Source organism: Mytilus edulis, chromosome 14 (assembly GCF_963676685.1).
Source record: "Mytilus edulis chromosome 14, xbMytEdul2.2, whole genome shotgun sequence".
In the NCBI taxonomy this organism is placed as follows: domain Eukaryota; kingdom Metazoa; phylum Mollusca; class Bivalvia; order Mytilida; family Mytilidae; genus Mytilus; species Mytilus edulis.
Genome location: NC_092357.1, coordinates 37,296,092 through 37,312,584, shown reverse-complemented (window position 1 = coordinate 37,312,584; position 16,493 = coordinate 37,296,092). Strand labels below are relative to the sequence as shown.

General features: G+C 30.8%; 1 protein-coding gene and 1 long non-coding RNA gene across 4 annotated transcripts in view; one reads left to right on the top strand and one right to left on the bottom strand.

Moving 5' to 3' along the window:
• Positions 1-14,183, top strand: part of LOC139502568 (serine-rich adhesin for platelets-like) — an 87,934-nt gene extending 73,751 nt beyond the window's left edge. For all 3 annotated transcript variants that reach the window (XM_071292072.1, XM_071292070.1, XM_071292069.1), the window contains 10 exons: positions 1,080-2,182; positions 4,048-4,081; positions 6,292-6,389; positions 6,973-7,917; positions 8,993-9,076; positions 9,590-9,717; positions 10,116-10,263; positions 10,744-10,932; positions 11,719-11,793; positions 12,896-14,183. In XM_071292072.1, coding sequence (XP_071148173.1) covers positions 1,080-2,182; positions 4,048-4,081; positions 6,292-6,389; positions 6,973-7,917; positions 8,993-9,076; positions 9,590-9,717; positions 10,116-10,263; positions 10,744-10,932; positions 11,719-11,793; positions 12,896-12,997 — 2,906 coding nt within the window. In that variant the 3' untranslated portion in view covers positions 12,998-14,183. The remainder of the gene's footprint in view (positions 1-1,079; positions 2,183-4,047; positions 4,082-6,291; positions 6,390-6,972; positions 7,918-8,992; positions 9,077-9,589; positions 9,718-10,115; positions 10,264-10,743; positions 10,933-11,718; positions 11,794-12,895) is intronic.
• A 1,235-nt stretch (positions 14,184-15,418) lies between these two features.
• On the bottom strand, positions 15,419-15,642 carry LOC139502570 (uncharacterized). Its single transcript, XR_011658884.1, has 2 exons — positions 15,518-15,642; positions 15,419-15,462 (listed from the first exon to the last, which is right to left on the bottom strand). It is a non-coding gene; the product is annotated as an uncharacterized lncRNA (long non-coding RNA).
• Between the last annotated feature and the right edge of the window lie 851 nt (positions 15,643-16,493).

Here is a 16,493-nt window from a genome sequence, read left to right as displayed (position 1 = left end):
ACTAGTTGTTTTACATATATATACTTGTTTTTATACCTTTATTTAGTACTTTTCATGTGAATGCATTATTATCATACTCTATTAAAAGTATTTAGTGAAAATTGGTATATCTAGGATTACTGCAATGTTCTTAAAAGCCAAAAACATGGACTTCCTTTATCAGTTATAAATAAGTAAATAATATCTCATACATGTCAGAAAGAAGCAATCTTCTAATCTTTTATAATTCTAATTCCTTTTTTTCCGCTATTAGAAATGTTAACAACTTAACTTGACAATTTTTAACAAATAATCCAATTGATATATTCGAATTTTGTTTGTTGGTAGTATGATGGATACATCATCTGGTCAAGGAAATCCAGCTAGCAAAGAGGTTACTTTGTAAATTTTCAATGAATAAGAATTTGTTGTATGATAGCAAATGGGACAACTTTCAATCAGAGTTTGAATGATGTAGAAAATTAAGCTATCAACTTCAGGTCATAGATTTTCACAAATTAAGAAAAAATCTATCACGAAAAACTATAGGCCTGGGGTCTGGACTGTCAAAAGTTTTAAATTGACATGACTTATTCGTGGCACGAGCATTTGTATGCAAACTTAATTGACACAGTTTCCTTCTGAAACGGTGGGGGGTTCTCTGACCACCAATAAAAGTAGGCTGCCATAATAAAGCCAAGAGCGCTGAAAGTGGCAGTTAACACTAACTATCAATTTATCAAATATTTATTACTTCAGTTGCACCTATTTATAGAATTATAACCTTAAGTAAAGTCTGTTTTGTTTTATACTGTGAATTCATTATTATTTTTTGGATACCAATTTTCATGGATTTTGTGAATACATTTAGTAAACAATGAATAAGAATATTTAACGAATTTCAATTTTTCTTGAGGTTTTTGTAAACCGTGAAATTACATATTCACGAAAAGACAATGAAAACTGGTACCAACAAAAGTAATAGATTTCAAAGTATACTTTAACCATAGTTTATTTTGTGTTTTAATAATTTTAATATTAGTGTGTGTTTAGTTTGCTTTAATTTTAAGTTTAGCTTTTTTTTTGTTTTGTTTTGGCAGGTAATCCTAACTATGGCAACATGCTTAATTCAGTTATGCATGGCATGAAGTTTCTTAACCTTTTATCAAGTGCAAAAAGTTTAAATAATCTTGGCGAAAAACCAGAAGAACATCCAAGTATATTGCAAAATCCTAAAAATAGGGAGTTTCTAGCCCAACAGGGATTTTATGACCGACACAAAAAAAAATCTAGGTCAGAATCGGAAGCTAAAGCGAACAAATTAAGCAGAACACAGTCTCTTGATGCTTCTGAAAAACGAAAAAAATTCCAAGCCACAAAATCTCGAAATTATTCTTCGCTTCAAAATGTTCCGGAGCAAGATGAAGTATTTGACCCTCAGAAAAACGGTGCTGGAAATTATTACTCATTTGGTACCAGTGTGGGTACGGGGAGATCATCTAGTACTGATAATTATCGTCCAAGCATGACCTCCATTGAAACATCAACTGATTCATATGATAGTGGTGATTCGCCTGGATACACTGGTCGTAATGGAAGTTCAAGGTCAGAACCTTATCTCATCCAATCGGAACAAATGAACATTGCCGATTCAGGTATCTGGAATACAGAAGATTCTCAGAGGAGTGTCGATGAGGAGTACTTGTCCGAATTTACTCGAGATTCTGCAATTCAGAGAAAATCTCAAGTTGAACGTATGATGAGCGAGGACTGTTATAATGTTGGTGACGATACTGATATTTTACAATCTCCGCCATTTAGTCGAACAGGAAGTCTTGAAAGCACATTAACTGCAAGTGGTATTCATAAACTTGAAACTAAATCTTCGACTTTAAAGGGACATGAATCTTTTGATGATGATGTGGACATTTATTCAGAATCTTACTTGCCCGATAAAAAAAATTCTATAGAGAATGGCACAGAGTATGCAGATAGTATTCAACGGCAATTAATTGAAGCTGAAAGTATTAAGAAAGAAAAATTCAGTCCTAATACGTCAATGTCGAAGCCTGAATCGGCATCAGGTTGGAAAAAGTTTCAAAGACGTTATGGTGTAGAAATGCAAATCAATGTACCAGGTGTAAAGAACGAGGCTGATATGGCCAACAACAACTATGAATTTTGTAGGAAATCTGAAAATGAGGTATGTTTAAAAATTTATACATAATTTTGTGCTTTCTAAGCACTTTCTAGAATAACCTTCATCATGTTCATATGGACCGTTCAAAACAAAACATTTGCAACCCCGGGATGTATAAATATGTAGAATCATTATGAAATATTTGACCAGAATGCAATTACAAAAAATGGCCCAACTCATCTTAGATCTATGTCTTAGCATGTTTAGATTGTTGAAACCTAAATTAAGTTTCTAGGTTATCAATGGAGAAGTTTAGAAATTATAATGAATCATTTCAATATCCCAACACTTTTAAAACTTCTGCTGGAATAAGATTTCTAGAAAAAGATTTGTTTTAAAACAAGAAACCTTTTACCGTAATTTGAATCATTTTCAAAGTTTTCATTGCAGAGTTAAGGGACTTTTAAAAGGTCAAAATCTAGACAATTTTTCATTTATCTCATCATATCTCAAGGTTTTATTTTGACAATCCAAAATTAGATTTCTATGAACTATTTATTTTTTAATACACCTTATCGCTAATCCCGGCTGACCCGGCCGCTTGAACTTTTGACGTCAACAACAATCACTTTTCCATTGTGGCGTCAGATATTTTGTTTTATGAAGTCAAAATTTTACGGGAACCTGTGTGATTTCCAGCAATGGCGGACAAATAGCGATAAGGTGTATTCAGTTGCACCATGAACATATATATTGACAGATATACTGTTCCCAGGTTGCACACAATATTTCCCACTCGCCATGATTTTTGGAGGGAAGTATCATGCATTCTTGTTGCATCTGATTTTTTAATGATACTGAGTGGGTAGGATATTTTCAACATTTTTAATGAGTAAACATATTTAAGTGTGTAAATGTTTCATGTTTACCACTATATGTAACAATTACTTGTACAAAGGAAACACTTAAAACAAGTCAATCTCCCTTCCTCAACATCAAAAAGGGGCCATCTCAAAAGTATTTTGAAAGAAATTTTAAATGAAAAATAGTTTTTTTCATGAAAATGAATTTTATGCAAGCATTGGGAATTTTTTTCAAAATAATTTTTTTATTAACCAATATTTTTTGTAAAATTTCAAGTAGTTAAAGTAATTTTTAGCTAACGTTTAATCAGCTTTGAAACTTCCCCTTGCTTTTGATACCTACCAGTATGGCTGACAGTCACAAATTTTTTATTGTAAAAGATGACGAGTTCTTGAATGTTATGGTGAGTGTGTAAAAATTAGGCGTGCATGATATTTTGCATATCGGAATTGTTTTTAGCAAATAACTTGATTGTATAATTTTGGACTAGCATATAACTATAAGAAGATTATAATCTTCAATGAGATCTGTATAACAATAAGACATTTCTTCCTAACTGTTCCTGAACTGTCCTGGATTGAACCCATGACCTCTAACAATTGAGGTAAAGGGTATGCTCTCGGATTTTTCAGTAATAGTTCGGGATTTTAAATCATGCTCTTTTGCTTCATATGGTTTTAGCTTCTAGATTATGAGTAATAAGAATCTCTTCCAGTTTGATTTTAAACCTGTGTTTAAAGTTCACCATCTGAAGATCACTTCCCAATGTAGGCAAACAATCTTAAAGTTGTGCTTTCCTGAGTTTCCTAAGCAGCAAACAGCCTTTACGATATGAAAAATTGGTGAAAGATGCCAAACTACAATATACATGTATTTATAACATCTTTTTGTAAATTTTTCATTTCTTGCCAAGGTTTTTAAAATTTGTTTTCGACTTAGTTTAGACTATCCCTATCGTATCTTTTACCTCTTTTAATTTCTCATTCTTTATGTAAAATTTTAATTGATTTTGAATATAAGGGTATATTTTACATTTATACATGTATTTTTTTCAATTTGTTTAGATCCCTGTAGATGGAATACAGACTGACAAACCGGGTAAGATACTTTTATATTTTATATTAGCAAGCCAAAATATACTGAATCTATATTATACAGATGTTTCAATAAAGATTTCTCTTTTCACAATTAATTAAAATTGCAAATAATTAAACACCTACTGTATTCTAAAGTTAGAATAAAAGTAAATAGTTGAGGAATTATCTGTCTTCTTTAAAAAAAAAAAGGTTAGTGATGACGAATTATCTTCCTTCTTAGAAAAAAAGGATAGCGAATTAACTCCCTTGTTTTAAAAAAAATATGGTAATGGTTAATGAATTATCTTCCTTGTTCCTAGGAAAACCTGAGGTATCATTATAAATAAATAACTCTCAAAATTAGATGCATTTTAGATTTGTTTGTGTATATAATAAACTGAAACGTCAATTCAAATTAGAAAATAAAAACAGCTTACAAAAATGACTAATATGATAAAAGTAGTCCAAATAATGGTAATTTTGAAATGAGATATTTGTATATTAATGTAAATTGTTCATATTTAGTTATGCCATATTGAGATAGACAAGATGAATTGGTTGCTGAAATATATATATAAAAAGCTACACAATGCTCCATAGTCTATTGATCTTAAGTCAACTATCTGCCTTTGCTGAATTTTTATGCCCCACCTACGATAGTAGAGGGGCATTATGTTTTCTGGTCTGTGCGTCCGTTCGTTCATCCGTCCGTTTGTCCGTTCGTTCGTCCGTCTGTCCGTTCGTTCGTCCGTCTGTCCCGCTTCAGGTTAAAGTTTTTGGTCGACGTATTTTTTTATGAAGTTGAAGTCCAATCGACTTCAAACTTAGTATACATGTTCCCTATGATATGATCTTTCTAATTTAATTGCCAAATTAGAGTATTTACCCCAATTTCATAGTCTACTGAACATGGAAAATGATAATGCGAGTGGGGCATCCGTGTACTATGGACACATTCTTGTTTTAACAATTTTATCTGTATATATGAATTTCCTCTAATAAAGGAGTACATCACATGATGATTTATGATAGGTGAATAGTTATTAGATCTTTCAGATACCTTCCGGATGTTGTCAAAAAATTATAGGATGAAAAAAATGCTACTTAATATATTTTAGCTAAGATACTTTATCAATGACCAGATTTATTTTAATTCATCTTATAAAAAAGGGGAGATAACTTGAATTATTTTACTACTATGAAATAAAATATTATGTAATGCTATGAAGAAGTGAAAAAAAGAAATCACTTTTTATTGATTGATTGATTCAAGGAATAAAATATTAGTTTATGAATCCTTGATTATTGCTTTATGTCCAAATTTCCTATTATTATATTTTTATTTACAAGGGGGTCGTCTTTGACTTTATGGAATATAAACAAGAAAAAATATTTATAACAAACTGTCAGAGCATTATTGAAAATAAGCAAATTACCTATGATTTGACAGCAGGTGTTTTACATATTGAATATTACACCTGACATTATTGTTAATGTATGTATTGTACACAAGTTATTGATCCTGCATTTAATGTACTCAATTAACCATGACAAATTAATTGACCCAGAAATTCACAACCAAAAGTGACAAATTTTGTCACCTAATAATTGTAACAATTGTGTAAGGTTTTCAGAGAAAAAAAAATAATTTAAGAAATAAGGCAGCTGCAGTTAACCTATTTAATAGGATATCAATCAGTCATGCAAATTAACATAACCAGCCAACCATGGTAAAATCCACTCACCTGTAACCTTAAAAATACAATACATTTCCATTGACCAAAATCAAACTGTAATCATCCAAAGATATTGTTTTTATGCTGTTTTTAATGAGAAGAAGCTTTTACTATGTAAAATGTGATGGCACAGGATTTCCTTAATATATCAAACTCATTTGAGTTTACTGAACAATTGGGTGAAAGTTGGGGAGCAATCATAAATCATTTTGGTAAGATTTATTGATCAAATATGATTTCTGATAGATGTTCTTGCATTTTTATATTACAACAAAATACAGATCAGGTTCAAATTTTTGTGGCATCATTTACTATTCTTGAGTTATGCCCCTATATGCAAGCTAGACCATCATCAGTGTCCCATGGACACATTCTTTATTTATTTCAGGAAATTGATGATGACCTGTTTTACTATATTTTTAAAAAAGCTGATCCCAGGTTTAAAGAGCACCTGTTCTTTTATTCTTACTTCACATTCTGGTTATTTTATTTCTAGGTTTAGGAGTGATTGGTAAAATAGAAAGTGTCCAGTCCGATAGCAGTGGGTTTGCTGAAGCGGAAAATGTGATGCCAGAACCTGTTGTCATACAAAGGGTATATTAAAATCTTCTATAATTAGCTCATAGCAGGTGTGTTTGACTGGTACCTTTATTGACTATTTGTCTGCAGAAGGTAGATGATTCTCTCTGGGCACTCCAACTTCTTTAATCAGTAAAATCTGAGTTTCAACATACATGTATACCCAATAGTGCTGAAACAAAGTGGTGTTAAACACCAAAGATCAGTCAATCTTATTCTCTTATGAATAAACCAGTGGATGAAATAAAGCACTTGCCAGAAACATTTACAGATATTGTTTTATTTGTACGTATTTACATAATTTGTCTTAGTATAAACATCAGATATATTGTCTATTTCATACACCTGAAATCTTTTTTTTTTAGATATGGTGAACGTTTTTTAAATTTGTTATAAATATCACAGTAACCATAATCTAACTGATATTGATGTATTTAAAGCCCTTTTTTGACAGAAAAAAACTTTTACCTAATAAAATATCAATATTTGAAATCTTTTTAATTCCTATTATCTTTTACAGGTAAGAGTGTTAGAATATTAATATTTACAACAAGTTCCAAGAAATTTAATATGATTAAATATTCTTGTTTTCTTACAGGTATCAAGTCTTGGTAGTAGTACAGAAAGTGACCAGACTTTCAAAAGTAGCATAACTATTTTACCTACCAAATCAAGTGCACCCAAAATGAGTGTTACATCTCCTGATGGAACACAAAGCATTTCATTGGATATATCAGGATCTGAGAGTTTTTCAAGTTCATCCAAAGTTGATATTGCTGTCGGAACTGACGATTTTAGTGAATATTTGCATGCACCAAATATTTGTTATCATTTACATGAGCGAGATGGAGATGATTCAGGGACTTATTCCGAAAATAATAAATCTGTTGTACTGACGATTGAACTGCCTAAAAACTGGGTCAACTCAAATCCAAATAAAAAAATTGGCAAGCCAAGAGTTATCTCCCATCTGTATAAAGAAATAGGTCATCCAACACGTAGTCAAAGTTTGGATACAACTGATTCAGAGGCAAATGATGAGGTTGTAGTTATGCGGCGTCACCGTGGACAATCAAATTATCCATTAGAGCGGGCGGCATCAGACAGCCATGTGCCAATAGACTTTCCTCCAAGGTCATCCACACCTCATGGAGGTCATTCTAGAAGTATAAGAGATTCAATCATGTTTGCAGAGTCAGCTGGTAGTATGCCAACCGACTTTCCGATGCAATTATTATCCACACCACATGGGCATTCAAGAAGTATACGAGATTCTATTTATTTGGCGGAAACTAAGCAGACATTTTTTCCGAATCAACTTCCTCCTCGCAGTACATCTCCTACAAGTCTTTCAGCTTTTAGTGCTTTTGGCTCAGTGCCAAGACGGACAGGTTCCAACAGAGAACATTTAGAAAGTGATAGTAACCTTAATTTATCTAGTGTTTCACTTGTTTCTCAGACAGATAGTGTTTCTAGTACATCCAGTGGTAGTTTAGAATATTACAAACTTATGAAGCTTGTCAATCAACCAGTGTCTTTCAAGGTAAGCTTGTTATCTCCCTTGTTAGATTATCTCCCTTTTTAGGGCATGTGTAAATTGCAATTGCATCAAACTGATGAAACTGGTCTATGTATCCTTCAAGCTAAGTAGATACTTTGAATTGGCTGCCTTTCTTTTGGCTGACAATTTGAGCTAAGAATTTCCAAAAAATATCTGCATAATGAGTCATCTGCATTTGATATTAAAATGTATATTCCTTTATAGGAGTAGGTCCAATATGCAATCACCTTGTCTGTCCGTCTGTTTAAAATATATTGTCATCCCTCTTCTAAGGTACTGCTGAACAGAATATTTGGTCAGTAGCATGCTTTCTTAGAGTTTGATATGTCCTTTAGCTGTTTCAATGTGTCCAAAATACTTTGAATAATCAGTTTTGGTATACTACAATGTAAGTGGGACCGGACCACACATACATTATTGTTTTCTTTATGATTTTCTGATCACACAACTTTAATAGATGAAAACCATTTTATTTAGGTGGTTTATTTATAGCTTAAAAAATCTTTCAGACAAGCAATTATTTTCAAACTTGTAACTACATGTAACTACCAATAGTGGTTTTCACATGCGCTTACTACATGTATTTTAATTTTAAATCCATCTTGAAGAATGTCTATCTACTACACATCTACACATCTTTATAATGCTGATTCAGCAAGTATTGCACTTGGACTTTGAACTCAATTATGTAGATATCTAAGTAAGGTAAATAGATTTCTAAGTGAATGTCAAGCCTTTTATATTAATACAAGTATGTTACATACATGTATTTGATTGGTAAATGCACTTATACAATACAATATTGGCAGTCATGATAAGAGCAACAAAATATATTTCAAGCAGGTTGAATGGATTTTAAATAAACTCAAGCAAAAACAACAATAAAAAATTTTATGCACTCACTGTTTTCTATAAGTATATATCACTTTCAATATTTTTGGATAAAAATCATATAACAGTAATTCCAAATGAAGTACAAAAGCATAGAAAGAAAAAGGTATACTATATAAACTGAAATATTATATTTAGTACTGTATTTGTTCCTCTATTATTTCAGACTGACTCAAAGGGTCGAAAAGGTAACATCCGATTTGTACCAAAGTTTAGTGTAAAGGAATGGACACAACTTAAAAAGCATCAGGTAAGAAGATGTTTACCGATGGGAATTTTTTTTTACAGCAACTGATGAAATTTTAAGTTCTTGAACCAGCTCAAATAAAACACCCAAACAGCAAGCTATAAAGGGCACCAAAAATAACGTGCAAAACCATCCAAACAGGAAAACCAACAGTCTAATCTATATATATAAAAAAACAACTTATGAACCACAACAACAATCAACAACTACTGAACATCAGATTTCAGCATTGTTTATCTCAAGTGTTATTTCCTGTTTAGTTTCTAATGGTCAGATATTTCAAAATGTTGTTTAAGACACTAAATAAAATCAAATGAGGAATAATATTTACAAATGGCATAGAATTTTTGGAATGAAATCTTCTCAAATTATACTTTTTTATTATTATTCATAGGATACCAACTTTTGTGGAGACACTGGTTAACAACAAATTTAAATATTCAACAAAGTACACATTTTCTACATACTTATATGAAAATGTATGATAAATTCAGCTGTATTTGTATATTTTTTTAGCAATTAGAAGAAGAAACCAAACTTGCTCAGCATACCCTACAAAGATATAAAGCTGAATTAAATATGATGGAATCTCAATTCCTCGTCAAGACACAACTTGTAAAAGATGATCTCTCATACAGTGATAGGTAAGACTGATTGTTGTTAGTGTCCAGTGGCAAATATTTCATCCCATAAATTAAATTAAGTGGCCTTTTGAAGCTGTGTCCTATTCGTTGATGTATACAAAAATGGGATTGTCACTGGCATTTATTGAGAAGGTGCAGAAATTTTGCATTGAATTAAGTCACATTCATGCTTGTAGTATAAACAATAGTTTGTGATTATTAGACCAAGAACAATAATACTTTGGTAAAAATTATGTTCATACAGATACTCTCAAAAATTGAATACATAAATCAGGGATATTGCATTGTTATTTTTGACTACCAAACATATATCCTTGTGTCTGTATTCGTAAATAGATAGGCAATCAAGCTTTATTTCCTTATTTTATATTCCTCACATATTTTGTTTCATATTACAGGGAAGATGTCCAGGAATTACAGTATTTATTTGGAGAATTACGTAAGGAAATGCTTCTGACAGAAGAAACTTTAGCCAATAGATTGGATGGTATCAACATGGGCAATGATAACTATAATCCAATGTTAGCCCTGGATGTTATCAGAAAGGTAAGGAGGCCATCTTGGATTGTAAATTGTTGTGACAAGAGTTTTAAAATTTTCTTAAGATCAAGCACATTCTTGTGCAATATTGACCAAGGAACTGTTTTATTTATTTCAATATATATGCAACTTATAGGACCATTAAATTAGTAAACTTTTCATAGAAAACAGTCATTTGTCCTATCGAAGGTCTGTGGTTTTCTCCAGGGACTCTGGCTTCTTCCACCAATAAAAACTGGCCTCTACAAAATAGCCAAAAAGTGGTGCTTAAAAGGTGTTAAAACACCAACAATCAAACAATCAATCATAGAAAACAGAAGAAAGGAAAAGGAGGAAGAAATATCCATTTTGGAGCTATATTCCGGGACTGTTAAGAAAGGGAATTATTTGAGGTCTGAAACTACATGGGTTATCTGGGTTGTGCAAGATTTTCACTTGTTATAAAGGCAAATGCACAAATATTAAACTATATTCTACTTTTGATAGATGACTGAGCTTTTACGAGAACAATCTTATCAACAGCAGATGGTTACGGAAAAAGATGAAGAAACCATGGAAACAACCCACAGCGCCACCTGGCGGTCTAGTGGATCACAGCGTTTATCAGAGGCCAAACCAAGAGGCTCAATCTCAGACCTAGATTCTGAACATAGTTTTAGCAGTAGTTTATCTGAGGTAAGTTTACATGGCGCATTGAATAAATTGTAGTTATTCTTTGATAAATTTTGTATTATGACAAAGTTAAATTGTACATAATCATTGGCAGTTGCCAATAAATCCAGAATCCAGTTTTAGGTTTTTAAAGAAAGACTGCACAAAGTCATCAAATTCAAAAGTATTCTTTATGCATTTTTCCCTAGAATTATCAAAATAGGATACTTGTCAGACAGTAAACAGAAACGCTGGAAAAAAGTTGAAGATTATAGTTTTTTCAGCCAAAGGGAGATAACTCAAATATTTAGAAAATAATTATTGAAATAGTGTAGATAATTATGGCTGTTCAATAAAAAAGACACACACAAACTACAAATGACTTCTGTAAGCAAGGGAGTTTCTATGCGTTAGTCATTTTCCTTTATTTCCAGGTTCACCTCAAATATGCAAAATTATCCCAAGCAAGTGCAAATTATTTTGTTTATGCATAATTTGAACTCCTGCTGAAAGTTAATGAATTGAAATTGTGAAAATATCAACCCTTAAAAATATCCCATTTACCATACGAAACAAAAGTTCTTGTATTTTTGTTTAAGATTTTACATGTTAATACCCTTTTCTTCTAATGCATTTATATTTAAGATAGCAAATTGAAATTGTTTTAACATAAACTTCAAATAGATTGCAATAAAACAGTGGTAGAATGACCAAACTATTTGTTTTAATACTATATTCTATAAACATAAAAGTTAGTCTCACTAATTGCTTATTAATAACTTTTTCATAATTATTATGTTTTATTTTTAGCTGAAAGAAACAATTTTAACTGAAGTACGACAAGAATTATATGACAACACACAGTGGTTACATAAAGAATTACAGGTGTGAATAACTATTGTGCATTTTTGGTATTCTCCCCTGCAAAGTAAAGTTTTGGGGTACATAATAATACCTGTGAAAAACACTACCTGAGTATATAATCCGGTCTTACTTGTTTAAGGGGAGGTAATCAAATTTACTTACTTCAAAATTTCAATTTTCAGTAATGTTACAAAATTTATCGGGATTGGGAATGGAAGGCACTTAACTTAATTAAATATAGGTGGTTTCCTTTTCCATACAGTTTTATAACCTCAATATCTTTTTTTGGTATAAGAATACTGTGAAAGTACTTCAATTTGTGTTTGGTTTTTTTTTGGTTTGAGCAATATTTACATGTTTATGGGTTTTTAAATTCGTGGATTATAGTTTTCTTATAAAAAAATTTATTGAAAAATTAAAGCCTTTAAGATTGAAGGTTACAAATAGTATGGATTGAAGGAAATTGCAAATTAAACATTGACAAGTGTAAATCGTAGTGACAATACTAATTAACCCAAGATAAAGTAATCAACATATTAAAGACCATCAAAGGTGTAAATTAGGCCATAAGCATGTTAACTAAAGAAAACAATAACATAAACAAATGCTATAAACGTATCTGGAATTGTCAAATAATTTTTATCAAAATCAAGCTCAAGGTGAAATTATTATTACCCATATGTACAAGAACTATAAAATGAGGATATAAAATGAACACTTTATCATACTAGCATATCAATAACGGAAATCTGACTTTCATCGATCAAAAATATTTTTTTATAAAAATTAAAAGATCAAAAACTGTACATTTTGGGTTATTTAAGATTAAATGGGTATAACCCTGCATGCATATGTAGTTCTGTTAGATTCTCTAAATCATATGGGTAGTCAAACCTACATGGGGATCTTTCCATGTCTTGATTTGGACAATGGTTCTTTTATTTCGTTGGACACTTAAATTCGTGGATAAAGTTATCAACGAAAACCACGAAAATTGGTCACCACGAGTAAAAGTAGTTACAGTAACATTTCAAAACTTTTGAAGAATGATTAAGTTATACTTGAACTGACCATCTTTTTTGAAACTTGAAAAATATTAAAATTAATATATAATGTATTGCAGAAGAAAGAAAGAGAACTGAATGCATTAAAGATGGAACTAATGTCTACCAATATCAAATCTGGTACCACCAGGAAAAAACATTTCTATGAGAGTGATGTATGAGCATGGCCTCACAAACCCAAAGTAGGTCATTTTGGTACCAGTAACTGGAACCTAGGGCAAGACTGGTTGCTGATTTTAAAGCCATTAGGAGAAAGGGACCAGTTTATGCAACATGGTGCAGAAGAGGATAAAAAGAGTGACTAATGAATGAGGATTAATTGGAGTGATTATACATTTGATTTAGAAAACAATTATTATGTCTCAAATTTTTCACAACAGTTTTATTGGTATGCCTTTTATATTTTATTCTTTATGATTTTTTTCCAAAATACTAAGATTGTAAATGGAAAAGTTTGAGCTTTACAATTTTAAATATTACACATACAATTTTGAAATTCAACAATAAGATATAATTTCTTGATATTGTAATTTGTTAATTTTTTATATTCAGCTATATTTTTACCATTTTACATTTTCAATCAGCAAAGTCATTTTTTCATTTTTAAACATATTACTTTATGTGTTCAAACCTTGTAAAAAAACTTATAATTTTAAAAATAGGAAATAACCAAAGCATATATTTGAGTTCATCAGTTGGTCATTTATTTTTGGTTCAAAATAGTTTTACATGTAACCAACCTATCATCAGAGCCAAAAGCAGTTATTTATGACTTTCAAATCATAGACTGACATTGACTAATCCTTTTACTTCTGTTCTAATGGACTAAACATTACGACAAATGTAGAAATGTTATCCATAAAAAGAGAAAGAGCATAGCATGGATAATGAAATAGTTATTCCAGGAATTAATAATTTTATTTGAAACTTAAATGTTATGATGGTAAACAACTGAACCAAAGATAGACTGCATAATTTGTTGTTTTTGTTGAAAGAGGGAACAAAATAAATGAATAACATCCTTAAGTGCTAAAGATAGATATGAAAAACTAATGTTGGAGTGGCAAATCTTTTTTTCATGCTTTGAGTATAATTTAGCCATTTTCCAACTAGGTGCTTCTCGCTTTTGAAAGTATTTTTGTAGATCTATCAGCAAACTATTATATATCAGTTAGGATGCAAGAATGTCTCATTATACCTACTTTATTAAATATGCTCACCTGGTTTAAAGGAAGAGACTGTGAGCAATTGCAATAACTTGGCATTTGTTTCATGTCTTCCCTGTATTCAAGAACAAGTGGCAGAGTTCTCAAATAATTGATTCTGTCAACCTTTACTTAAACATCAGGGGGGGGTCCAAAAATATGTCCTCATTCAGTAGTATTGATCATAAAAAAAGGGGTTCCAGCCCCACAGAAAACAACTCCCCATTTTTTAGACCTTGGATCCACCACAAAACAGTATGACCAATATTCCTACAACTGTAGTACTTGACTTTTGACCTTACATGAAAATAAGTTCAATTGTTGTTCTCCAATTTTGGTATGAGACAGAGCTATGAAAACTTTCTGCCTATAACTTAGAAGCCAGGTGAGCATTTTAAACTCCCTAGAAGTCAGGTGAGCAATATTGACTCTATGGAGCTTCTAGTCACATGACAGATCATCAGGATCATAACATATTTTATTATAATTGTTTATTTTATTATGTAAATGATATCTGATCAAAATCAATATTTATACAAAGCAATGTGTTGACAATACTATTTATTTGTGTTTATTAAGTGAAGGTTAAGATATGACTTATAACAGTACACCAAATATTTACTCAAAGCATAAAAATGGCATTGAATATTTTAAATAGCTTTATTTTTATAAGCCAGTAGATAGTGATGATTTAGTCAGAATTTTTTTTTTAAGAGTAATTTGCTGTTTCAGAATCTTATTCATTATGGTAATATTTTCTATAGCTTATGATATAGAGTTTTGATTGGTTAAAAACATTCTAATCAATAGAAACTCAGCTGATGACACGAAATTGTTTTTATTATGTGGTCGGAACAATGAAATTACCCAAAGTCCTTTAGATTCTGAAATGGCAATTTGGAAAAAGAATGTAGAAATTAGATTTTGTGCCATAGTAGGTCAGAGAAGGTTTTTTTGTTGAATAAAGATCTGTTATTTCATATAAAAAAAAGTTGTAGAATTGCTTCAATATTAATTATGAATTTAATATTGTAAATTCAGAAAAAATTTATGTATTTGTTATTGCAATTATTTATTAATGTGCACAATTTGAAGATAAATTATAGCAATTCATGGTAAATGAAAATTGAAATGCTAGGTTCTTGTTTATTTTTGTAAAAAAAAGGCTTTTCTCATTGAAACTTATGCAATATCAAAAACATGCCCAAAATTTGCCCAAAATTTCTGCATTAACAGTATATAATAATTGGGAAAACTCAGCTAAATTAGGCTTTGTTATGAATTATAAATCAAGTACAATGTAATTGATGTTCCAAGAATAGTTTAGATTTTATCTAAGGACACATGTCCCTATCTATTCAACTTAAACATCTCATGTGTATGTATTCAATATTCACTGCATAGAAATATATTGATGTTGCCTTTGCACGTGAATATCATTGGGGTGGGGGAGGAGTAGAAATATATTAATGTTGCCTTTGCACATGAATATCATTGGGGTGGGGGAGGAGTTGTGATTGACAGGTGATGCATAAATGTTTCTATCTCTGATGTAATATAGTAAGTAACATGGTTGAAACTTAAGATTAAAAGAGTCTGTATAAGAATGAAAAATATATTGGTGCAAATGATTATTTTTTCTATACTGTACTTATTTGATGGGCTTAAAGGGGAAGACCTTGGTTCAGGGAGATAACTCTTTAAATCAGTTATGCGCTTGTAACAGTCAAGTTTTGTCAATGAATTTTAAGCATTTACCTGAAACAGATTCGAAATAATCTTTGTATCCTAGAAGCTTAGAACATATTTATGAAAATGGCTGACTCAAACATACTGATGATTTTAAGAGTTATTTCCCTTAACCTAGATCTACCTCCTTAAGGCCAATTTTGTTTTTTGTGTTACAAGTTTAAGAGTTTATAGACAAAAACATTCCATTTGGAATATTTTGAATATTTATAAAGTTTATACTTCTTGAAATTCCTTTGTTATCAGGTTTTGATGTCTTATAATTTTTTTCGTAGAAATTTTAAGAAAATTCAAAACACATGTATTACTTTATTAAATGCTTGTGTCAAATAAACCAATATGATAAACACTGTAGCTATAAAGCAAAATTACTTGTCAGTTTGAAGAAAATGTATATGATATTCATTTTATTGTGCCTTCTCAATATTTTAATTATGCAAAACTATTGAGCTGATATACGATTTTCTTCATACTGTAAATATATCTATTGCATTTTACAGTGTATTGAGTTATCTTCCCTTTACAAGTTTAGTAAATATTGGATTCTATAGGTTACAAGAGCGCAATTATTTGTTTACATTTTACCGGCATTTTTTTACCCCAAGATGGTACTCAGAATAGAATCCTATACGGCTTCTGATTGGTTGATACAGGATTGGAATTACATTTAATCGAAAGCTTATCCAATTAGGTTAAAAAACTG